The 24,595-nt window shown below is 45.9% G+C and overlaps 3 protein-coding genes across 5 annotated transcripts; 1 reads left to right on the forward strand and 2 right to left on the reverse strand.

Annotated features, from left to right (window-relative positions):
• Window positions 1-4,316: 4,316 nt before the first annotated feature.
• On the reverse strand, window positions 4,317-6,519 carry LOC129602167 (uncharacterized). The gene is made up of 7 exons (XM_055501137.1): window positions 6,237-6,519; window positions 6,113-6,166; window positions 5,794-5,851; window positions 5,514-5,658; window positions 5,360-5,439; window positions 5,107-5,283; window positions 4,317-5,000 (listed from the first exon to the last, which is right to left on the reverse strand). The coding sequence occupies exons 1-7, from the start codon at window positions 6,368-6,370 to the stop codon at window positions 4,659-4,661; spliced, it is 990 nt and encodes a 329-aa protein (XP_055357112.1). The 5' UTR covers window positions 6,371-6,519; the 3' UTR covers window positions 4,317-4,658.
• Window positions 6,520-6,715: 196 nt separating this feature from the next.
• Window positions 6,716-11,829, reverse strand: LOC129602166 (EF-hand domain-containing family member C2-like). 3 transcript variants are annotated; one of them, XM_055501133.1, is made up of 12 exons: window positions 11,667-11,829; window positions 11,288-11,491; window positions 11,099-11,222; window positions 10,432-10,652; window positions 9,968-10,222; window positions 9,778-9,891; window positions 9,338-9,473; window positions 8,943-9,254; window positions 8,468-8,658; window positions 8,257-8,393; window positions 7,416-7,809; window positions 6,716-7,104 (listed from the first exon to the last, which is right to left on the reverse strand). In XM_055501133.1, exons 1-12 carry the CDS (start codon window positions 11,706-11,708, stop codon window positions 6,988-6,990), a joined length of 2,247 nt encoding a protein of 748 aa, XP_055357108.1. In that variant the 5' UTR covers window positions 11,709-11,829; the 3' UTR covers window positions 6,716-6,987. The 3 variants fall into 3 exon arrangements, with proteins under 3 accessions (XP_055357108.1, XP_055357110.1, XP_055357109.1); XM_055501135.1 differs by having other exon boundaries at window positions 11,663-11,763; XM_055501134.1 differs by lacking the exon at window positions 9,778-9,891.
• Window positions 11,830-11,936: 107 nt separating this feature from the next.
• LOC129602168 (lamin-B1-like) lies at window positions 11,937-13,377 on the forward strand. Its single transcript, XM_055501138.1, has 3 exons — window positions 11,937-12,233; window positions 12,380-12,649; window positions 12,929-13,377. The coding sequence occupies exons 1-3, from the start codon at window positions 11,964-11,966 to the stop codon at window positions 13,064-13,066; spliced, it is 678 nt and encodes a 225-aa protein (XP_055357113.1). The 5' UTR covers window positions 11,937-11,963; the 3' UTR covers window positions 13,067-13,377.
• Window positions 13,378-24,595: the final 11,218 nt, after the last annotated feature.

The raw sequence follows: 24,595 nt of genomic DNA on the forward strand, positions 1-24,595 counted from the left end.
AATTTTTGTTAACTGTTCTAAGTTGTGTATAGGTCATGTCGGTGACGCACTACTATTATTTTCTAAAAAATAAGTTACGGGGATAAATTTAAACGTCAAAAAAATTAGCGCACCGGTACACAACGTCTAACCTTCTGTCAGTTTAGAACGCTAATTGAACACCGGCTTCCCTTGTACCAAAAGTCAGTGGACCATTTATTTTGCTTCGTCAAAGAAAACTTCGCCTTTACGAGAGTTACTACTCTTAAGTAATATATATACTTTATCTTAGTACCGCAGTAAAGCAGGTAGTGCCAGGCACACAGCTTCTGTAAATGGCTGCACGGAAACTCATGGGCGGCACTGAACTGCACGTCATTGCTTACTCTTTGCTCGTAGCGAAAGGCCAAGCATCCACTGAACGCGTACTTCCACCATCCGATGGTAAAATACAGCCCTGCCGGGCCAAGTTGGGGCAGTTGTACAAAATAAATTATAAAATATTTGTATGTTTCGTTGAGCTTTTATGTTTTAAGATAGTTGGTTCAGTTTTTTATTGCGGATCCAACAGTGCTAACACCGGTCCTTACGGGTTCGCCTGTAGCGAGCCGATCGGTGATTTAGGTGATGGGGTGGTGGTCTGTTTTAGGGCGCTTATAAATGCGCTTCTAAAAAAGTCACCAGGAGATATTTTTTCGTGAAAGTTTTTGAAAACTATTGAGAGGCCGAAAAGGTGTCCACGAAAAGTTGGGAGAAGAGTCTTGCTCAAACCGTGCTCGGGGGCCCCTCGAAATAACGTGTCGTTCCCATAGACTCGTATGTTATAACGCACCTTCAGAAGAAGACGGTTGCCTAGCGCCCCTGGTGTGCTAACTTCGAATTGATATTTTTCATGGGTAACACATGGATAATAGCATACGAATTTGATGGTTGGATTAGCATCTATCGCACAGACGGGGACACGGTTGCTCCGAATAAGTAGAATAAAAAACCGATAAAGCTGTGGATAAAAAAAGATACATTCGCTGTTTGAACGCTTTTAAACGGAATACCCCGGGTCTATTGTGAGGATACAGAGACTTATACTGACCCACAAAATTTCGTGAACAAGATTTTACTAAAAAAATTTATGTACGGCACTCTGCGCCTTTACGGCAAGCATGCAGAGGAGGTCATCCTTCAATTTTCTGGTGCCTCCAGTCAGACTACAAAGGTCACGCACACTTGGTTGAGATTGGCTGGCTAATCAAATAATTCGCAAGAGCACTGAATGGGGAATAACTTAAAATTACCGATTTCAGACTATGACATCATCAGAATTTTTAAACGAATTTTAAATTGGGCAGTGCTTAACAAGTATGGTGGGTCAAACAACATTTTCCAACTAGTCTGCTCTAATTTTTATCCCGCTATAATTCGGAACGCGCTTTGAGCATGGAAATCTTAAGTGGAAAAGATGTGGGACATACACAGCTATCATGTAAAGTTTTGATAAGCTTTCATTTGGTGACGGTTAACTCACAGGAATTTTTGAGACAAACTGCCCCAACTTGACCCGGCAGGGCTGTTAAATAGTCTCAAGATCGTGCCCTACGTACGAGCCTGCGCGTGGTGCACTGGTGCTCCGCCACACAGGGCGTACTTGCACTCACTTGCATGCTGCATCGCCTCTCTCACTTGTACGTATGTCACGGTATGTGTGCTGCTGCACTGACTCATCAGATGAAGCGGATATACGCAGCGCATACGCTGAGGAACACTGCTCTCTCGTCCCTCGCTCGCAGCAGCAGTCAGCGTTCATACGCTCGCGTTGGATGATCGGGTCCAGTCTGCGCATCATCACACAGCTGATATGTCTGGACGACTGGACGGCATCACGCACGTGGCTGCCGCCAGGATTCCATTCACGCCTTGGCAGACGCTCAAGAACCCTTCTAGCAACACGTTTCTAGATTCTGGCCAGACAATGGCTTTGTTCTTTTTGACTGCTATTACGCAGCATTCTGTATTCCCTTTATTTGTCAGTAAAGCTCACTCGTGAGTCCTCGGCTGTCATCTGTTACAGTAAACAGATTTTTCTTGTTTTTTGAGTGTGCCTTTTCGTTTAGGACGAAGTTGTCCCAAAATATCGTATGCCAAAATCAAGATGGATGCCCCTGCTTTATCAGGACCACCGCGCCAACCCGAAGACGGAGGCCGACGCCGGAGTCTTCCACTGGACTTTCGACATGAAGATGGTTTGTTGTATCGTGGGAAGCTTGTCGTTGGCACGAAAGACGGCATTCTTGTGGAGACACACACAGGGAAACACGCCGGATCAAGGCTGTTGGTTCCATACGGAAAAGCGTATTTCTGCGAGAAGAGCGTTCGACCAGAACTCTTAAAGGAAATGGAAAAACGTAAGGCGAGAGAGACAAGCAATGGCGTTTCTCACATAATATTCGTTTCATTGTGAAATACTGCTCCACGTCTCCCTTCGTAATTCTTGATGAACCATCTTCGGAAAAGTGAAAAACTAGCCTTAATTTTCACTCTAGTTTTCTTGCAGAAGAAGGGCCATTGGTTGTGGAGGTGTTAGTACGACTGGAACCTAGTCAGCCGATGCAGTGGTATCCAGCCGTTCTTTCCTGTTTGATGACGCAAGTCATGCGTTTGGAGTGGCGAGCATCGTGCTCCCTACTTCGACTGTCAAAATGGTCGTTCCTGCCAATCGGATCCGAACACACCTCACGGAATGGAAGGAGGTGACGGAGGAGGACTGCCGCGAGTTTGCAGAGGTATTGCCCAAGGTATCCCTTCTCACCGCACAAAAAGATAACGAAAAAGCTATGAACAGCGGCTTAAGAGAAAAGCAATGCAAAACAGATACCATCTAAATGCTTCACAAGTGTTGTTTTTACAGGAACCCGCGGTTCGGTCGCAAAAGTCTCAGCCGCTGCGCAAGGCTTCCCTGTCAGAAACTGGAAAGCTAGGTTTCGCCAGTGCTGACGATGATAAATCCCGTCGAGTGCAACGCCTGAAAGCCGATCGCGATGCGTCCGTGGCGTCTGGCATTCAATTGCTGCCCGTTGTCATCTTAGCCGAAACATTCGAATGCCTGGATACTCCGATCCGTTGTCGATATCGTAACGTGTGTAGCCACTGGAACTCTGTTCTGTCGATACCGCGTATCCGAAACCAGCTGCGTCTCAATTACTCGGGCCGAGATAATTCGGATGAAGAAGTCAAGGAGGGATGGCTGGAAGAGGAGTACCTGAACGCAATCTGCGTCAGCAAGTTGCTGGGGTCCCTACATTATTATCACCGGCTTTTCCGACCACCACGAACCAGTGCCGTTCTCAACCAGGAGTTTTTGTCGCATTGTGGAAAAATTTGAACTCCCTTCGCCCCGTACTATACTCGTATCCGATCAATGCTGGAATGGTGACGAAGAAGACATGGGCCCGGTCACAAAGACTAGCGAACTGTTGGAAATATGCTCGACGGTCATCCTTCGGAATTTTAGATTTTCTTTCGTGTTGTCTGAGGACGACAACGCTGAGCACAAAACTGTTTGCAAAGTCCGTATTACCACTGGCCGTCTGGCGGCACTCCGGCAGCTCAGTGGCGACGATTGGTGTAAAATGATGTTTAATGGCGTGCCAGCGCTGACAGAAACCCAGTTGACCTGCGTCTTGGACAAATTATTCGCCGAGAGCTTTCCGGATTTAGATGGGAGCGCAAAATGGGAAGCCATCAAACAGGTGCAGGAAAATCTTCTTCCTCTTTTCGTGAACTCGAAGCGCAATGTTGTTGCGGGTTTTCTTTCAGGTGTTATCAGAATTTTTGGAGGAAAATGCGGAATATAAGGAGTTGCGCTGCAATTCACAAATCACCCTTGCATTGCAAAATGCCAGCGCGAAGGACCTGGCGAAACAGGAGCTGCAAAAGCTGCCAAACTTCCTGCAACACTGTTTCCTTATGGCAGTCCAATCCCATTTGCTGGAATCCACCATATCCTGGTAAAATGGCGCGAGTAATGATGATTTTCTTGATTACTCGTGTTGACTAGCAGTGTAGTTTCCTTGTACTACAAACTGATCAATTGATACTCAGTATGAGCTTTGTCTCCCTGTCAGTTTTATTTCGGTGAAACCGTGTGCCTGCTTTACTGCGATATTTGGACATTTTATAAGAACAGTTATTCGCTTTAAGTCGAAGGTTTCTCAAGCGAAGCAAAATAGACGATCCACTGATTTTTGGTAATTGAAGCTCAAGAAGCGTTCTGATTTGGCGAAGTGTTAGACGGTATGTACAGTATTTGTGTGCTGAAATGCTGAATTTGTGCTTTTAAAAATTTTCTCCGTATTTTATATGCGTATTTATAAAAATATTCGCGCCTGACCGACATGGTATTAAACTACGAACTAGGAAAAGCTAAAAAAAACTTTTAAGAACAATGAAATCAAGAATTGTAAGAATTTATTACGAAATTTGAAGCAAAGAAGCTAAAAAAAGGTTAAAAACAAAAGAATTTTGGTTTGTTATAAGCCGGTATTCGTGAAATTAGAAAAAACCTCTCTGGTTTTGTTATGTTCTTTGAATCGTCCAGTTTTCTTACATTGGTGCAGTTTCTTCGACTTCGTTGTCGCGTCTTATTAGTATTGTGGCTTTTGACAATTTTGCATTCCCGAAACTCTTCATTTCCGACTTTCCGAATGATTCCAATCATACAGCTGAAACCAGCGCTCATTTCTCCCTTGCGGACGATTCCCTGCCTCCGGTGTTCCGCTGCCCTGGGCGCATTGCCGACCGCCCAGCCAACTATTTGTAACCGGCACAGAATTCATCGTTGACAGTTCTTTCTCATATTTCAACAAATACTGGTGATGGAAATTATTTTGCCGGTCCGTCTCCTGCAGTTTCTGTCGCAAATCTCGAAGAACTTTAATTTGCTGTACACGACTTTTAATTGCCGCTGACAACCGCCGGTTGGAAACCCATTTGGCTTCCAGCTGCTGGATGAAATGCGAGTCGGTCTCCTGAACACCATAATCGAGATTTCCGTCACGCACAGTTTAAAATTGTTTATTACGCACATGAGGCTTTTATTGAGTAGGCCGCCGTTATTGGATTTTCCCGGCTTACCTTTTCTAAATGTTCGGAAATTGTGGACAGACGATGTTGACGCCCGTCTAAATCGCTAACACGATATCGCGCGTGCCGCAACCGTAGTTTTCGGCTTTCGGATTTCAGGTTCATAATCGAGTGGGCTAAATCCAGGCGAAGGCGATGAATTTTGTTGTGCTGTTCTTCTTTGACTCCCTAAAATAGGCTCATAATTCAAACTGCTTTTGAAATATTCAGACTGTTATTTAACAAAGAACAGGTGTGCGCTTACCTTAAGATGCCGAAGTTTCAGCATGTTGCTATCCCATGACGATTTATTTTCCATCAGTTGTAAATAATCGTTGTTGAGTTCTGCAACAAAATTTAATCATATTTTTTGCGCAGCAAGATGAATCTGCAATCATTAGGGGAAGCAAGAGGTTTACTGGAAATTAGTCGCGTTGATTTGGCTCTTAAGAGATCCCGCTTTTCCACCAAATACTGATGGTGCTGCCCGGCATCAGCAACGTATCGTTTCTTTATATCGGCAAATAAGTCTTTCCGGCAAACGCGATAGGATCGCAGCTCATTCTGTTCGAGGTACGAAAGAAATCGTTAAAAAAAAAGTTGCGTGCGACAGCGCCAGCACATATAAATTAAGCTTCGATCGATCGTACGATTTATCAACGCAAAATTGATTCTTTATTTATACTGCCTACAGCTGACCAGAGTCTCGTTCTCCAATTTATCTATGTATTTGCTGTATTGCTCATTTTCTTGCCGTCTAAAAACACGCAAGCATTTGATTTTTATGTAATTATCTTTATTCGAACCATATTTCACAGATGAACATTAATAATTACCGAATTACTTGTCGTATTGTGTTTCTCCTACATTTTTGTTTAATGTCATATTGGCCAATATCATTTTCACATTTAACTAAGTACTGCTACAGAAATGCGTTATCGTAGATTAAGAATTTGTTCTTTAATTACAAATTTCGAGCCGGTACAGCTTACGAAGCGAACTATTGGGTTTTCCTCACTTATCATAAGTCATATGTTGGAGACGGTCGGAATTTTGCTTTAACAATTCCAGTCTGAAATAATTGATGAAGACAAACATTACGTTTCTGCAAGACTATCCTCAGTCCTCATCCAGCCTCGTACCTGGTAAATTTCTGCTGCAGTCGCAACTGCCGGGCGATCTCCACGGGATCAGGTGGCGGTGGTTCCGCTGGTGTCAAGGCTTTCACGGCTTTATCTTTCTTCTTATCTTTACCAGCTTTCGGCTTCTTTGCCATCTTTTTTTACAGATATGAAAACAATCTCAACAAACAACAATTCGGCTGTAATTCGCTTTATATTTCTGCCGGCAGCTCTATTCTGTGACCTTTCATGGATTATTGCCACTTTCGGTGTGTACTCTACTAACAGGGTACCATATTCAGTTAATTAGTAATTTGTTGCACGGATATAAGCGGCTTTCAGCATTAACGATGTGATGAAATGAAGTGACCTCGGTGACCTTTTGTAGATATGTCAGCGCATACGATTTACAGCTTGTTACCAAGGATCATAAGAAATTTCAACCAGACAAGATGTCATTATACAATAAAGCGCGTTAACACTTTCTATTCTAGCTTTAATTTTAGGTTTCAGCTGGCAGCGACTCAGAATCGGGCGACTATAAAACCCTGCACAAGCAAATTGCAGTATATGCAAAACAATATCGGAAAGAATTGTTTCTCTCCAAAAGAACAAAATTCTAACAGCAACACAGTGCTGGTTTCGTTACAACGCATTCGGTCCCAACTACGCAAAAATAAATAACGCTTTTTAAGACTTTTTTCCAAATACTCGACAACATCAAACTAAACGCGATAAATTATGTGGCATATCACCGCAAAGGTCAATCGGATCATTTTGGCCATGTAAGATTTTCGTAAATTGGCCGGACATCCTCCAGAAACGCTTCATGCCGTACCACCGGCACCACATCTCCGAAATACTTATTATAATCGAAATCCTTTCCAATCTGTAAATATTAACCGTGTGATAATAATGAGATTTTCATCAATTACTGCTCTACAAGCCCTTATCGCGCAATGCAGCCACCACCATCTAATCGTCGGGATAGAAAATGTATGATACTTGATTTTTTAACGCATATCGCGCAAGGAAGCTCTTCTCTCTCTGTTCGAACTCATCGCTAGCGATTTATTCCCATTATGTGTGATCCTTTTACACACAGCTTGTTGTATTAATTATTAAGTTTTTAGCCGCTGACCTGCTGACCGATTTGCACGTGTTATAGCTCTGCAGTGTGCATTGAAGTGTTTTACTCACATTTTGTGGTAAATCGATAAACTCGGCCACGGGATGCCGCATCCAATCCAGCGCACTGACCACCCGCCGATAATCCACACCCGCAGCATCCGTTGTCAGATCGAGATACGTAGCACATACCGCGGTATTCCCGGGCATCCGAGCGCCCTTGATACAGCGCAGCATCTCCGTTAACGACAAGAACCCGGTCTCGGTGTAATCAGCACGGATACACGCTTGTAGGAGATGCAGCGTCGGATCCCATCCCGTCTTCCGCAGATGATGCTGGATGATGGCGCGCAGCAGCTGCGCCATTTTTGTGCGGCTGGCCTCCGTGTGACGCTGGTAGCGGCGCGCTAGCGTGAAGTATTCGTGCGGGTTCAGGGCGTTCCCGACGGTTGACATAAGCACATCACTGTAAAGTACAGAAATGCATTATATTATTCTTGTTCCGTCAGCAAAAGCGAGCGGCCGATAAAAATTACTGAAGCAATTAAAAAAACACTGGAAAAAATTACCGGTATATTTGAAAGTAATTAAGAAATGAACCAGTTATTAATACGAAAGGGAAAAATATTAAATATCTAATAAAATAATTGGTAATCACCAAATAAAAAAATGCTGAATTACAATATAAACCGAATAAACAAACAGAGTGCAACGAAAGGTTGATAAAAAGTGGAAACGAAACAGTGGAAAGTTTGGTGTAGAAAACCGTTCTCGGAAGGTCACCCGAATAGATAAAGGGTGGATACGAAATAATAGTTAAGAATTCGGTTTAAAAAACCGTTCTGAAAATGTCTCCCGAATAAGTTTGCAGCGATAAGGATTGATCACGATTAATAACTTTGTCTGTACATACAGGAAATCGTTCCAGTTCATCACATCAGAGTTGGTCTTCAAATTGTTCCGTAAACGTTCGAAAATCCCTTTATCACCGCTGGCCACCATGGCGCGCGTGAATTTCTCCAACACCAGACTCCCGTCAGCATATGGAAACTATAAAAATTACGTGGTATAAGTATATAGGACGAATTAAATGAAACATAAAATAAGAACATTGCAGTATGTACACGTTGTGGGTATTTCTCCATGTACGCGGCGGTGGCTTCGTCGACGGCCGTCACAATAAACGTCTGCCCACTGAAACTGTACATGCCGCCGATGTACAGATCCTCGGCTTTCAGATACTGCGGTGCGTCGAGCAGCGGATCGTTGCCTTTCTTTACAGTCTTGCGGCTGTGGAAACTCCCAACCGAGACTCCTTCAAATTTTAAAATATTTTGTTCGAAACTATTCGGGAATTACTTTGGATCGTTCTTAAATAATTAAACCTTTATTATCAATGATTTACTTAATTAATTGTTTAATTTGTGTATTTAATTGTTTGTTATCTTTGTACGTCTTTCTTCAGGTTTAGCTTTCAGCATAGTATTTTTATTTAGCGACTTACTTATAAACTGGACTAAATAAAAAAGGAAAAGGTTTAATATTTTATATGTTTTATTATATGTACAATTTTTTTTTTCGTTGCCGCTAAATTCTTGCCTTGTGGAGCGTCCTTTTCGTAGATATAAATGTTGTCGTTATTTAGGTAGAACGACATGACAAACGTCCGACCCGCGTCACGTTTATTCTCATGCAGCAGACGCAGCGTAAATACCAACACGGTGGGGTCTTCCTCGTGCCATTCCAGCAGGAGATATTTCCGGACATCCAGCATCGGCGGCTTGGGAATGAGCAGCTGACAGTTACGCAGGGAATCTTCTTCCGTCCCGTAGCCGTTGAATGGAGGTGGCTTTACGGCAGCGGGTTTTGTGGGTGGTGGCGCTGGCGGCTCGATGGGGACCGGTTTCTGTTCTACAGAGGCAACGACTGTCATATCATTTAAACCGGCAAGGTTTTAAAATTTACTGGATTTTAATGGAAAACTTTGGGCTGACCGTAACCGTACGTTTCCTTGTAGTACCACTTCGTGTAGTTATCGCAGTCGTAGAGATAAATCAGGCGTGCCATGAGCACGATATTTGAGCCGCACTGGAAGTCACGATCTGTTACAAGCGCCGGTAATGCAGCAAACTGCAAAGAAAATTGTGTTTAACTTTAATAATACTCGAACCCATGACAAACTATTCTATAACTTTAGTATACATTAAATAACAAAATAACATATAAATCCATTTTACACATTTATCCATTCTTTAAATTGTTACCTGTATCAATCTCTTTTAATATTTATTAAAGGCGTATTTTATTTTGTATAAATCTATTTTAAACTATTTAAAAAATATAAAATTTAGTTAAAATTAAAATTAGATTTTTTAGAAACTTTAACTTGTTTAATATTGTAAACCCATCAATGAATGATAACGGAATTTAATACTTGCGCTTGGTCATAGATCAGATGGGATTCGCTAGACTGTTTTCCGTGCGAGCTGACAATGTTCAGCACCGGCCACGGATTGGACATGTTGGCTGTCTCGTATTCCGCAAAATTCTGCGCAAATTAATCGTTTTGTTCATTTATTTACAAAACAAATATTATTCAATTTTCTGGATATGCTTATTGTGACCTTTGGTATACGGCTACGTCGCACAAACGGCTCCAGTTTTTCTTTGCCCAACGCCCCGTTAACTTTACGCAGTACTTCCGTGGTTTGATCGCCGAGGTGATGATGAATGACGAGGTAGTGTCGGTCGCCGAATAAACTCGCCCGATCGTCCCAGTATCCGTAAAACCGCAGGACTTTCGTGTCGAAATTCCGGAAACGCTCCGCGGTGTGGTGGTGGCTAATGTGGCGGCGTAAGCGGTGGTTTAGATGCTTTTCCTACAGTTTACAGCAGGTACGTAGAAATTTTGAAAAAGTTTTTGTTTTATATTTTTATTTAATAATATTTCGTTTTTATTGTTTTTTATTACTCGTAGATAAATATTATGATTATTACGTAGAAATACTACCGAATAATCATCACCAAGTGAATATGGCGAGTGCAGTTGTTTATTAGCTTTCAGTTTTCGGTGATAGTATCACTGTACCGCTGCAGAATCCAGCAGATGTTGGCTGAAGGGTGCTTGGAAATCTTCCGGTACTTCAAAGCCCATATGCGTCAAGGTAGCGCGCGTGAACTCATCGCATTTGTAGACGAAATAATGCCGCGAGAAAATCTCCACTGGTTTGCCCACGTTGAAATCGTACACGCTGATGTGGGCGTGGGGATTGCTGGATTTGGGAACACGCTGTCTATTGAGCAATTTACCTATAAGAAATAAAAACTGTAAAATATTGTTAAGAATACCTGTTAATGTGATTTATAGCCCGATTGAAGATAAAAATAAACAAAATTTGCAGTGTGACTGGCTTGCGCTAATAAAAGAGAGAATTGAAGATGTAAATTTGGGATACGAGCTAATAATTTGGCTGGTAATGATACAGTACAATAATTTAATCCTAAAGTAATAATTTCAAGAATGCTATTTGCTTGCAATTAATTAAGTTAACTGTCACGAATGTTGTTTTTAGAAACTTGGTAATTGTTTTTGGATCTTGCAGAAAGCTACGGAAAAGCAAAAATTAGCCGAGTTAGTAAAGAGCTGTCCAGGAACCGCGCTTATACACTGTTTTTGTACAAGCACACTTGAATTCTTCCAGTAAACTTTTTCAGCACCGCGAACTGCTTTCATCATGATCTAACCAGGATCTAACCGTTGTAGGTTCCCGCACGATCATCCAGCTTCTCCATGATCATAACCGTATCGTCTTCCATATAATAATAGATGTCGCAGTAGCGAATCCGCATGCACTCTTCACTGCGGCTTTCCACAGGCCCCTAAAAGGTCATATTCTCATACTTAACTAATTTCGCACCACGCACGCAGATAAAGCACCCTGTACCTCGTAAAGATAAGCGAAAAAGTGCAGGATCGTCTTATCCAACGCCAGCCATTTGGGCTGGGTGGGGTGCATGCCCGAGAGACCGATGCTCTCCAACACATTCTCCATTCCCGTCTCTTGAGGGGCGCCACTGGGCGCCACGACGGTTGGCTCGCCGTCCGCATAACGTAGGTGGTGGAGTTTGTGGAAGTTCGGTTTCCGCAACTAAAAATGTCAGCCTTTATTTTAATTTTTTTAAGTACTTATTTTATTCTTATTCTTCCAAAAAAAACTTTATCAAAATTATTTAGATGCTACTGTATTTTTAAATAAAATTTTGGAAATGTTTTGATAATGTATGGAGAAAGTTTGAAATATTCTGCTGCCAACACTTACGTACAAGCTGCAGATAACTGTTGGCTGAACCAATGGGAAATGCCATATTTAAAAAAATAAACTTCCTGAACAATCTGCTGATGACAGTTCCACACGATCTGTTAGAATCCGCGAACAGTGGTTTAATTTTCGCGATCTTGATTAACGCCGATGTTTTCTTCGACCAATACAAAACAGATAGCTTTTATAGGGTACTTTCCGTACACTACCGTAATAATTTTGTTGTTGTGAAAGTTTTGTCTCCAAGCAATAGTTTTCTATGTTTACTTTCCCAGGTTTTTGAACATTTCGCAGAGATCTCATGGTTCTTAGTGATCCAGCACAGAAAACCGTCAATCAGCTATGTTTGACAATCATCCCGATTCTCAGTACGATACGCCGCAAGTATGGCACGGTGTTTGCCGATGCTCTATCGATTTACACGGTCGCCGCCCTGAAACGCCTGAAAGTCCTGGAAATCGAGAATGACGACGGGAATCTGCAATTACTCCGCCAACAGCGTGCTCTGGCGCGAAAGGAATTAGCGCTCCGCCAGCAGGAACAGAATGAACTGTGTAACCGCTGCGAAAAGGTCATTCTTTGGTACCTCCACCTGACTAATAATCAAAGAGCTAATTTTAGAGTTTATATGATTTGATAAGCAATTAATTAGCATTATGCATTTTAATGGTGTCTCCAATTGGAAATTTTTTCTCTACAATTGTGGTTTTGTATTAGGATGTGGAATACGCATTAGAGCAATGGAGAAAGGAGAGCAAAGGTCTCGCCCACCAGGTGCAGTTTCTGGAGTCGCAGAAATCGTTACAGTTGGCGGAACTGGATGGAGCAATGCAGGCGCTGCGGGAGCAGCATCCTACAATCGGAGCGACGTATATGCAAGGCGAAGAAGCGTATCTGCAGAAGGTGCTGATGGTGATACAGATACTGGAGCAAAAAGTCCATAACATCAGTGTGCGATTGGCCGAAGCGTATGAGGAACTGCACAAGGTACGTGCTGGAATTCTGTGAATATTATGACGAGAAGGATGGCTGTCATCTTGTATTGTAACTGACGTTCCTGGTTACTTAGTTTTTTCGTTTTGATACAAACCCTGCTTTCTTCTGGTACAAACTCCACTCCCGTTGTTCTGTTTTTTCTTTGTCGTTTTAACGATTAAACATAAGGGATTCCAGACTTCGAATTTCACGAGCACTTTGAGCCTCTTTCGTGTATAGTACTGTCAGTTACATGATCGCATGTTGCTAGATATTTGTATATCTTTTCAGAGCGTTGCAGACGCTGAAGTTATCAGCCGACATTTGGAAGCCATAGCTCAACCGACGATGAGCAGCTCCTGCGTTGAGGATGCAGGTGTGACAAAAGCGGAATCTGTAGCAGTAATGGAAGCCTTACCGTTTGTGTGAAACTAACAACCTGCATAGTCTAGTTCGTTGGATTGTTAGATGTGTTGCAATAAGCCTGGATCATACCACATTTTGACTGGATGTCGTTCGTCATTAGAATCCTTTCTAAATTCTGTTGAAGGCTTTTCAACATAAAGCCTCAGTTTATCTAGCAGGACGAGTTGCTGATTTAAATAACTTGCAAACAAACACGGCTTGTAGACGGTTTTAGATTTTCCTAATCTACTATCTGCTTTAACAGTATAAAATTTCTGACGAAGCGTTTACCTCATTCTCTTGACGGTATCCGATCAAGATGTCTTTTAATGTGACTTGCCATGAATTAAATTTTAATTTACCAAACAACTGGTCAACGGTATGTTCTGTAGATTTGATATGGTAAACCAAGATTTCGAAGCCAGCCGACATCATCACAGAACAATTTTTTTACTAGAATACTTGTACACTGTACTTGTGTACGTGCAATACCATCCAAATTACAGTAACGTGCATTACATAAAACAACAGCATGTTTCGGATCTTTACCTATAGATTTATTCCAGTAAAGGTCCTTCTGATACTTGACGATGAAAGCGCAAGCTCTAAAGCTTCGGCAACAAGTTGGCCTATGAAGTCATTGCTACAGAATCTTGACGCCCGTGGTACATAATGGTCAGCCTATCCTGAAAATGTTTGTGTGCAGTGTCCAAATAATTCGAAGCCAACCTTCGACTTCAGGCAAACTGAAATACTCATTCCCCGCCCTACGGGGCTGTCGGATACGTAGTTCTAAATCCTCCGGAGTGGACACCACTTTATCGGAACCGAAACACATATCTTTCCACGTCGAAAACATCAGCAAATGCGCTAACTAAGGCGTCAGCAGCGTTATCGCTTATTTTCCAACGTTGACGCGATTTCTGGAATATCTCCCGTCCTCTCCTGTATACCGCCTCCTGTTGCATTCCCTTCATTTCATCGGAGCGCGCGTTATTCAGATGATGCAGTGCATCTTGCGACATCGGAATGCCGGCAATGGTTTCTGTCATAGTCGCAGTTGTACAACAGTACGTCCGTCTCCCCCTTAAACGTGACAGCTTTTTTTTTACTTTTCTTGGCTTCTTTCATGTATTTAACCGCTTAATTTTACCACTTATGGGATTTGGCCTGGTGCATGGTACGAAATTCGTGTTCATTTACGAAAACTTTCACTTCCGCATACTCCCAAATCTTTTCTGCTTTGTTTAATGACATTTTGTCGCCAAATGGTTTGTATACATAAGTAGGCGAAAAAACTGTTTGTGCGCGCAACATTCAGTTCGGGAGTATGGTTGTTAGAAAATTCTGAAAAGTTTAAATGATTCCGGTGTACTACCAAAAGTCTCGTTATCATTTATCAACCGATCCATTAAAGTTTGCACATAAATGCACAGGGGGCCACTTACCTTAACCATTTGTAATTACAACAGTTTTGTGCTTAGTAATGGAGTGGACTTCCGTAGGACGACGTCCTAGGTGGCTTGTAACTGTTGTTACGGTTACGCACACAACTGATGAACCGAATACTGTAAAAGCGCTGAAACTCAAGATCTGGCAGACTGATTCAGTTATGTTTTGGACAAGTTTGGTACGGATTGAACCAGTCCTACAACCTTTGCAACGAATCAGGCGATGAAAACGGGACAAACTAAAGGAAAACGTATCTATTAAGGTCTTCAAATTCGGCGGTCCTCTCTTACCTCATGCTCTCCTGCAACCTTACTGGTAATCGAGTAAAAAGAAGTAAAGGAGAAGCAATTAACTGCCGGAAATAATTTTGATATTTTTCTGTGCCCGGGTATTCGGGGGGCAAAGCTAAATTCTGTGCGCCTGGACATCGGGGGCGAATAGGTAAATTCTACGCGCCCCGGATTGTCGGGGAGGCGCTCAGCCACCTCGAAAAAGCAGCAATCTTATCAAAAAATTATGCTGCTGAAGTGCCTAAATACCATACTATGGAAAGATCGAGCGCACCAGGTGATACTTGCGGGCATATCGCTTCAAAGCCTATCCCATCGCATTCTCGTGTATCCTGCTAGCAGTCAGCAGCTTTGCTGGCAGCATGTAGGACGGACTGCTGCAGTGGAATAAACTTTAAATGGTCGGGTTGTTTAGAGAATCGTCTACAGTCTGTTGTTCCTGGTTGTGCATGAATGATAATTACCAGTTTACTATTCAATTACTGTCTGTATATTCCTCTTTTCCTCGCTGTTTGCGACTAGCTGTGATTCCGTACACTCCCAAATCGCAGCATATCCATCGATCCGCTCTCGGTACTCACTGACGATGCAATGCCAGCTGCTGTAATGCTTTGCGAGACATCCACAGAGAGGTACTGTACTCGTACTCGATACCTGAATGATTTACACGTCCACAGTTGCAACTCCAGTTACGAGCACTCGCATACAACATGCACAATTATTATTAGTTCCATATTGTATTATGACCTGCATCCGCCATACGCTAACAACTCCGAATGCAGTCATTGCAGTGTAGCGATTCTCAGTGAGTACATTTTCATCGTCGTACCGGATTGATAATTGCAGGTTTGTGTGGATAGGGATTTACTGCCGGCTAATTGCCAGATTAACAGCTGTTATGGCTTTCTTTATATTCATTGGCCAAATTAATGTGTAGCATCGCAACCAATCACTGCACTGTTATGCCGCTGCGCTTCCACATCTACTCGGTTTTATTATCGCGGCCCCTCTGTTTAATCGCGTAATACGAAGCTCTAATTAGCGGCTGGTAGCGGAAGTTGACCGGTCTTCCATGTATTTCTGTGGGGATACGAACATCCGCGCACTGCCATAAAATACGGCCCTGGTCAGGATAGAAAGCGCGCTGTTGTCCCTCGTTTCATTCATAATGGTATCCTTTTCTTCGGAGAAATTAGACAGAAGCGATAGCGAACCATTCTGCACGGTTTTTGTAGCTCAGACTGTTTTGTTGTGCTGGGCTGCTGTGTTTTGCAGTTGATTTTCCGGCAGCATTGCATCATTTGTATGCAATGGCGAATGCCACTGATTCGTGCGGATTTCCCTTGTTCAACTTCAGTATGCAGCATGTCGAATGGAGACGGCAACAGCTTTGCCAGTTATCCATGGACGAATGGACGACATATTCTTTTCTGATATTTGCGTCCATTGGAACACTGGGCAACGGATGGGGCATCTTCTTTGTGCTGCGCGAATTGCGCAAAAATTCTTCGCGAGGTCACGTGGGCGAGCGCCGTTTCAAAAGCAAAGAGATATTTCTTTTGGCTTATTTGTCGATCCATGTTCTGTATTTGTAAGTTAAAATTCCATGAGGCAAAAAATTACTATAAAAAATTTTTGAAAATTAAAATCAGAAAGAAATTAGAAAAATTTTATTACTGCAGAAAGGTCAGGTGAAAAAGCGTTTTTCTCTTGTGTAGATGGAACCGTGGTTTGCTGCTGTACGCGTCTCATCGACTAGCTCCGGCGTTTGGCTGCTTGGGTGAAGACCATCCTCTCGTGCAGGATAAAGAAATTCTGATATTTCTGGAGGCTTCCCTACTGCAACTTAGCCAAGGGTATGACTTTTTCCTTAGCAAATTTGAAGTAAAGACAGTCAAATACCAATGTGTCAATAAAATTGTGTCATTTCTTAATGTTTTCCTGCTAAAATTATGTTGTACGGTACAGAGCTCTGGCTGTCTATGCTGTGGATCGCTTCGTTGCGGTAGTCGCGCCGGTCCGCTATCAGAAATTGCACGGCTCTAAGCGACGGAGGTTCTTCTTGGCTGTGACGGTGATATGCTACGCTCTGTTCGTTATCGTTTCCACGAGTGCGTTGCTGATTGCGAAATATGCGGATAAATCCCAAATTTCTTCTCTAACGGCGCAAAGTTTGTTGCTGGCTTATCGCTGGATTAAGGCAAGTATCATGCACAGGCGAAGCTACCTGTTCGCTTGTAGCCGGCAGGAAGGTATACCGGTGGATGGTGGTTCTTTAATGATGGTCATCCCTCTTTCTGGAAAGGTCATCGACTTCTTGAAAAGGTCATCCACCTTTCTGCAAAGGTCATCCACCTTTCTCCATGGGTTATCCACCCTTCTCCAAAGGTTATCCATCTTTCTGCCGAAAGACATCCATTTTTTTGTTGCCTGTTAATACCTGAAGAGATAAACCACACTCACGAATACTGTCTTCGCTGCTATTCAATTAATTACCGTCAAAGTCTGGGTGGTAAGAATTCGTGCACATTGCTGTACAAGACTGCTTGCTACCGGTATTATAAAAATCCTAATACAAGGTAGAAACTGAAAAAGTCAGAGTATTATTAGTGAGTATTAAGCCCTTTCTAAGTTGTAAACAAAGTTTTTTTTTATACGCCGAGTTTTTTTTCAAAATTTTATTCTCGTATTGTTTTTATTAATAAACCGTTTGATGTGAAAATAATGATTGTGCTGTCAGAATTCATAAGACGCAGAATGGTTGTAGAAGTAATTATACCCAGGAAGTTGTAATATTTGTGCTGGTATTTCAGTAAGAAATCAGAATCGATCTTACCTTGAATTATTTCTTTTACCGCCTTCAATCATCATCTGCGCCCGGACAATCGCTGTCGTGCTGTTCTGTTAAAAAGTTTTTTCGGCAGCAGCGCGCTAAAACGGAAGCACTGACATGCGACCTCTGCGAAACTGAAACTGATGATACTCTCCGAGCTGATTTATTGTGCGAACAGACTGATGATTGCTCAGTTATTTTTTTTTGTTCTTGCTCCTCCGTCAGCCGCTTGCGGTAACGTAATTATCCTCACATCTCGTTACTTAAACCTTACGCAATTACTTAAACCTTACGCAATACTTTTTCTTGAACAGTTCTTTATAAAACGGTTTTGTCGCCATCATTACGATTATGTTTGAAACAGTGTTAAAGCTAATAAGTTTTAAAGGTAACCAGATTTTATTTCTTTCATCAGTAAAAGGATGGGTTGCTTTCCTGGATGATTGCAAAACAAGCATTTCCGCGCAGTTACGATTTGCTGGTCGAAGCAAAAAGTAGATGCATTTGGATTGTAAAGTAATAACCTAAGATAAGATAGAACGATTGATGACCCTTTGCAGAACTGTAAGAGGAGAATCCTCTTGTACACACAGCAGCCGCCCATCCGCCGCCTACCTGGTTGGCTCAAGCTCAAGCACAAATATCTGGATCTTCGCCAACAGCGGCGATGGCACAGTGGCTGTGCTACGTGGATCACACACTCGGTAGCCAGCGGTTCGATTCCGCTCCATCGCCATTTTTCGGAATTTCCTCAACAGACAGGATCTTCATCTGACCGCCCTCCCTCGCTGAGAACACTACGGACAGCCGACTATGGCTGCCTCTGTGATAGAACGGTAGATGGCTCTCGGTAGATAAGTACATGACCTTTTCAGAAAGGTTGATGACCTTCGGCCGAAGAGTGGATGACTTTTCAGAAATGTGGATGACCTTTATTGAAGATCCACCACTTACCCGGTGTCAGAGACCGCTCACTCGAGGCGGTAGACACCTCTTGTGGCTTTGCTCTGTCGCCCGCCCGCACATGGCTACTCCATTCGTGCCGCGCTATTACGCTGCTTACTCAGCGTATACTTTGTCTACGCTGACCAATCAGCGCATTTCTCTGCACTCTTGGGGGTGGAGCCCTGCGCCTACGGGCGATTCCATGCTTTGCCGCATCAGCTGTTGCATACCCGCAGCACGCGGAATCATTAATCACGATTCCTTGATAGCGCACTGCAGGCACTTTTTCCAGCTTTTCCCGCATTGGGTTTTCTGTTGGTTTTTGTGTGTTGTTGCTTTATTGTTATCACAATAAAGGCTGTATTTGCCCCATTTCTTCCTGCTTCTGTGTCTGGATCTGACATGGTAGCAGTATCGTTCGGTTTTCCTTCCCGGAATCCTCTGATCTCCCAGTGAAGGCACCACATCGGTCGAACTACGCTGATCGCCTATAAGTAGGCCAGCCAACCCGCGACCATCATCTCCTGCATCATACGGATCTCATTGGAGATCCGCAGCGCGACGGATTATTCATACGGGTCAGGTTCATAAGTGGACCTCCCGCAGCTTTGGCTCCCCGCTCAAAAACTGAGTTGGGTACGTCGCGGTTGACCATAAAAGCGCCCTACCGGGTCGTGTTGATACGGGCCAGGTCTATAAGTAGACCTCCCGCAGCTTTGGCTCCCGGCGCAAAAACTGCGTTCGGTACGGTCCTGTTACACCAATACGCCCTATCGGGTGCGCTGCGGCCCTTACGGTAGAAAAGGGTGAAGGGGAACGACGGAGCAGCAGTTTGGACGAGGAAAAACTCGGTAAGACCTGTTGTGGCGTCGTAGGTTTTCGGAGAACTTTCAAAAAATTCGAGGTTTTCGCGTAGAACCTAACTAAAACCCTTCATAACTTTTGAACCGTTCATCCGATTCGCTCAAAAATAGCTTTTTCGGATTCCTCATGAAATTCTACACTAGAATCGTGTAGCGTTACTCTCGAAAAAATTTTACCAAATTTTTTTATGAATTATCGGCGAAAAACAACCGCCATTTTGTCCAGCCGGAATTTTCGCGAAAAGTCGCGTGACGTCAGTGTGGTTATTTTCCATAAATTTCTGACCAATCAGAACGCGTGGGAAACTTCCCCGTGTTATAATAGTCGTAGTGACTCATACTTTTTTGCAATTTTTGCTCACGGCACGCTACTCGTGACGTAGAGCTTTTTGCAAGACCATTTCGTACGTGACGTCACACTGGTCAGTAACGTAAACTAGGGCCATAGGGAGCTAACGCTAATCCTAAGCTCTAGCACACCTGACCAGCACCGACCAGCGATCCAACCCAACGTTCCGGTCCGGACCAAGACCAAAGAAACTTTTAAGTCCCAATACCATGGGCCAAACTCAAAGCGCCTTGGCCAAGGTGATGCCATACACCAGCCATGAGCAACTCCAACGGAGATTGCTCAGTCCTATGGACAGGCGCCAGCAAAACGATTACGCCAAACCTCGTGGGAAGAACTACGCTACACGCGACCCACCGGGAACATACGGTTTCCGCAGGGCCAAACAGAGCGGTTCTGAACCAGACGAGCCAAACTCGGCCGGCTCAACGAGTTCGGTCGAGGCCAAGGCCAGGCGGGACAAACAAATCCTGCCGGCTGACCTGGAAACCAGTGATGAAAGTCTGGACGCCACCCGGGACGACACATTCCAGGAGGCATCCGACGAGATGTCCGAGGCCAACCAGCCTCAGGACAGCCAACCTGGCGCCGATAGGACGGCCCAGGCCAACAGTGTCCCTCGGGACTTGGCGCACCAACCGGCCATACCTGGCTCGGGCCAAGTCCAACCTGCGGCGCCAACGGCAGCCACAGGTGAGGACAAGACACGCACTGATGGACCAGAGCCAAACAACTTGGCCCGGTCCAACCTTGATGTCCAGGATCTGACAGCACGTCCAGCCCTATCAGGCTCGGACCAGATCCAACCTGAGGCGCCAACGGCGGCCAAAGGTGGACGCAAGGCCAAGGGCCAAGCCACAAAGGCTGGTCCAAAGGCACATGACCAGGGCCAACAGCCCGTGAGTCAGTCGCCACTCATGTTCGAAGTAGATGGCTCAACCCCTGCAACGCCATCGCCAACCAATGACGTCATCGGCGCGTCTGGCCCGTCCAAACCGGACGGAGAGCCAATTGTGGACCTGGCACAACTTAGCAGTGCCACAGCCAGGATGGACCTAAACCGGCCTTCTTGGGACACAACCCGCGCCAGCGTCACCCCGCCAAAGCTGAACCAGGCAACCCGGCCCGAAGAAATCGACGAAGTCGACCAACTCAGGACCACAGTACGGGACCTGACTAAACAGCTGGCGGACATGGCAGAAGCGGCCCTGCTATCCGAACGTTGGATGCAGGATGAGATCTGCCGACATAAAAACCTCGCGGTCCAATCGGACGCAGAGGCTAAACGTGTCTCGGCCATACTGGCCCAGACCCAACTTGAGCTAACTCAGCTCAAGTTGTCACCATGTCCTAACGCTGAGCGAGACCAGCTCAACAGGACAATCCACAGCCTAGAAACGGCTGTGGCGGGCCTAGAAGCCCTGCTCACCTCTACGAGGACTGAGCTGGCCAAAGCCAGGGATGACTTGGCTGCGGCCCGGACCACCATTGACGACACCGACTCTGAGGCGGACCGCCTACAGAGAGAAAACGAGCGTCTCACCGAAGACATGGCCAACCTGCAGGACGAAATCAACCGCCTGCGGAACGGCTACAACCTCCTTTATGAGAGTCACCAGAACCTCATGAAGACTATCCAACAAGGAGGACTGATGAGCCAAACGGTTCAGCAGAAGGAGGCACAGAACGTGCAACTCCAGCAACAGATCGTTGCCCTCCAGAGCCAGCTCAACACCGAAGCAACTATTCGGGTCCAACTTGAGCAAAATAGCGCCATTGGACATCAAAACTTTGTCCAATTGGAGCAGGCCTTCAACCAAGCCAAACAGGTGATCCAGGGCCAACATGACCGGATCATCACTTGGAGGCCAATAACGCCGGCCTGGTCAAAGACTACCAGGCGGCCACCCAACGCATCACGGAACTGAACGAGGACCTGGAAAGGCTAAGCACGGAGAACGCCTGCTTAGATGCGGAGAAATCACACCTCGCAGACATAAACTCCGAGTTGTCCGCAGAACCACCGTCCTACCATACCTTTCCGGACTCGGATACACAACGTCGACAAGAAAAAGTCGACGAGGCTTTGCGGCAGGGCCAACGCTTCTACCGAGAGCCAGTGTATCATCAGCAGCATTACCATGCGAATATGGCTGTGAAGGACCATCGGTTGGACATCCTCCAACGGGGCCAACCATACCTGCGCCTCCCAGCCCGGTGGACCGTGGAACATCAACGGCGACAGTAACACTGCCGCCACCACCAATCCCGGTCACCAACAGCCACTATCGGTCCAACGACGGTATGACACCCGCAACGCAGACGCATCCGTCTACGTCAAGCGGGCCGTTGACCCAAGCCAGGCAATACCCAGCCACAGCTACTTTGGGCCAAGGCCACAGTACCCGTCCTTGTATCCGTCTATATTCCCGAACATGGACTTCACTAGTCCACATCCGGTCACAAGCCAGGCTCACACCAGCGGCATGGATCCAAACCGGACCAGCCTGCCGAGCCCAATGTTCGGGCCACCAGCCACACAAGGACAGATGGGAGGCCAAAGTGGTACACCAACAGTGCAACCACCACTAGTAGGCCAACTAAGCCTATTTGGCCCTCCTATCTCGGCGGCAGCCCAAACGGGCCAAGCTCAGCCGCAGATGGGCCAAACCACGCCCACGGGCCAAAACGTGCCCAACCCACCAGGCATACCGCCAACAGCGGCCATGCCACCAGGACCAGCAGCCCAACCAGGCCAGGGCCAAAATGCGCCCATGTTGGTCCAGCTCCCGAATGGAGCATACGCATGGATGGCGTCCAACGGGGCCATCCAGCTTATACCGACAGCCAATGTTGGCTCAACCTCAGCAGGTGCCGCAGATACCACAGCAGCCAACACCTGCCCCGTCGCCACCGGCCAGTCCAGCTCTCAACCAGAGAGCAAATCAGAAATGGCCCAAGAGATGGGAAAAGCCAACGCGAGAGCCTCGTCCGCACCGAGTTGCCAAAATTCGATGGCAACAAAACAATGGTGAAAGGATGGCTTGCACAGGTCCGACGGATCTGTAAGCAGTCGTCTGATCTGAACAAACCAGATCCGGACTTTATGAGCTGCATTTACATGGCCCTATCGGACCCTGTAAAGAATGGTACACTGGCCAAGCCAATCGCGAGGACGAGGACGGCTGACCAGTAGAAGAGTGGCTCCAAAAGTTTGCCACTCGATATGGCGACGATAATCAGCAGGCCACTGCCATGGAGAAATCACACATCGGTACTATCAGCACCTGACCGAAACCCCAGAGCAGTATTACGACGCCATGCTGACTCTCCAGACGCGCGCTGGCTTGACGACAATGACCTCCACTTCCTGAGGAGAACGTCAAAGAGCCAGAACTGCGCCGCGCTCTGGACATCCGGATCGAAGTCACCGGCAGAATTCCGGGACTACGTCCGGCAATACACAATGGGAAAGCCGGAGTGAAGGGAAGGCGGGCCGCGGATACCCAATCATTCGAACGGCCATACAAACGCCACAAGCCCAAGTCGTACCGCAACAACCGGCACTTTATCCCCGCAGGCTACACAAGCCCAAATAGAGGCAACATACGCCGCCATCGCGGCCTTGAACCTAGCCTCCCCACAACGTGGGTCTACACCGCCCAACGGCGGTAGTGGCGGCTATGGCCAGGCCCGGAACCAGGGCAACTATAGCTACGGCCAGGGCAATAGCGGCGGAGGACCAAGGGCAAGTTCTCCATACAAAACGCCAGCTTTAGTGGAAAACAAAGCAGCAACAGCCCTGGAGGACAAAACCGAAGCCCAGGAGGCCAGAGCGGCCAACGCCAGACTCTGAGCCCCGAAGAGGCCCGCAGACAAGAGGACATGTATATCGACAGAGTCGAGCGCATGTTCGAACGATGGGCCAAAGACGGTATTATTACCTGCAACCACTGCCTATGGGGAAACCACCCAACCGAGGGCTGTGGCTACGCAAACAGGCCATATGGCGAAAATCCAAACCGGAAATGGTATTTGGATTGGCGGAATCGCTATCAGAAAGGCTACCCTACCGGGTCAGCCAATCCTAACCGCCTCGGCTTAGTGCCACCCAAACAACCCAGACCACCACGTGGTAGTGGGGGACCGGCAGCCGAAGGCAATCCACCGGCTCAGAAGTGGGTCAGGTGGCGGCAACCGGCAGAACGGTCCAAAACAGGGATACCAGACGCCAGCCAACGAAAGGGCAGCGCTACCACCCATACTGACCAGCTGGTGAAGCCAAATGGCAGCGAGTGGCGGCTTATCGCCGGGCCAGCCCAACCGCGGGGAAACGCCTAAGGTCGGGGAGTATCGGCAACTCACCCGACCTAAGACCGGAACCGAAACCGCCGGACATAACCATTACTAATCCGCATCACTTAACTGTCCCCATGGATCCACCAACCCTTTATGGCTCAACAGCCCACCAGTGGATCCAGGCTCATGGCAACCAGCGCTCGAGCCACCTGGCTCTAAAAGCGATGCCAGGCCGACAGTCGTATTGCAAGCGACTTGCCGATTTTCGGAGCCTCAACTAACCCTAAGGCCAACTGATCCCCAAAATTCGGAGCCTCAACCCCTAAAGGCCAACCGAACACGGCAAAGCGAGACGTCGCACCACGAACATGACGTACCCACAATCGGCGTCAGACACATCCTCCGACAGTGCATCGGACGGATGCTCCGTACAAGATACGGACAGCGAGGTCGGATCCTAAAAGATTGATAGCCGAACTTTGAGGCGTCAAGTCCCCGTACCTGCTGGCCCCAGATCGGTGG

This window comes from Paramacrobiotus metropolitanus, unplaced genomic scaffold (genome assembly GCF_019649055.1).
Source record: "Paramacrobiotus metropolitanus isolate TYO unplaced genomic scaffold, Prichtersi_v1.0 Parri_scaffold0000350, whole genome shotgun sequence".
Classification (NCBI taxonomy): domain Eukaryota; kingdom Metazoa; phylum Tardigrada; class Eutardigrada; order Parachela; family Macrobiotidae; genus Paramacrobiotus; species Paramacrobiotus metropolitanus.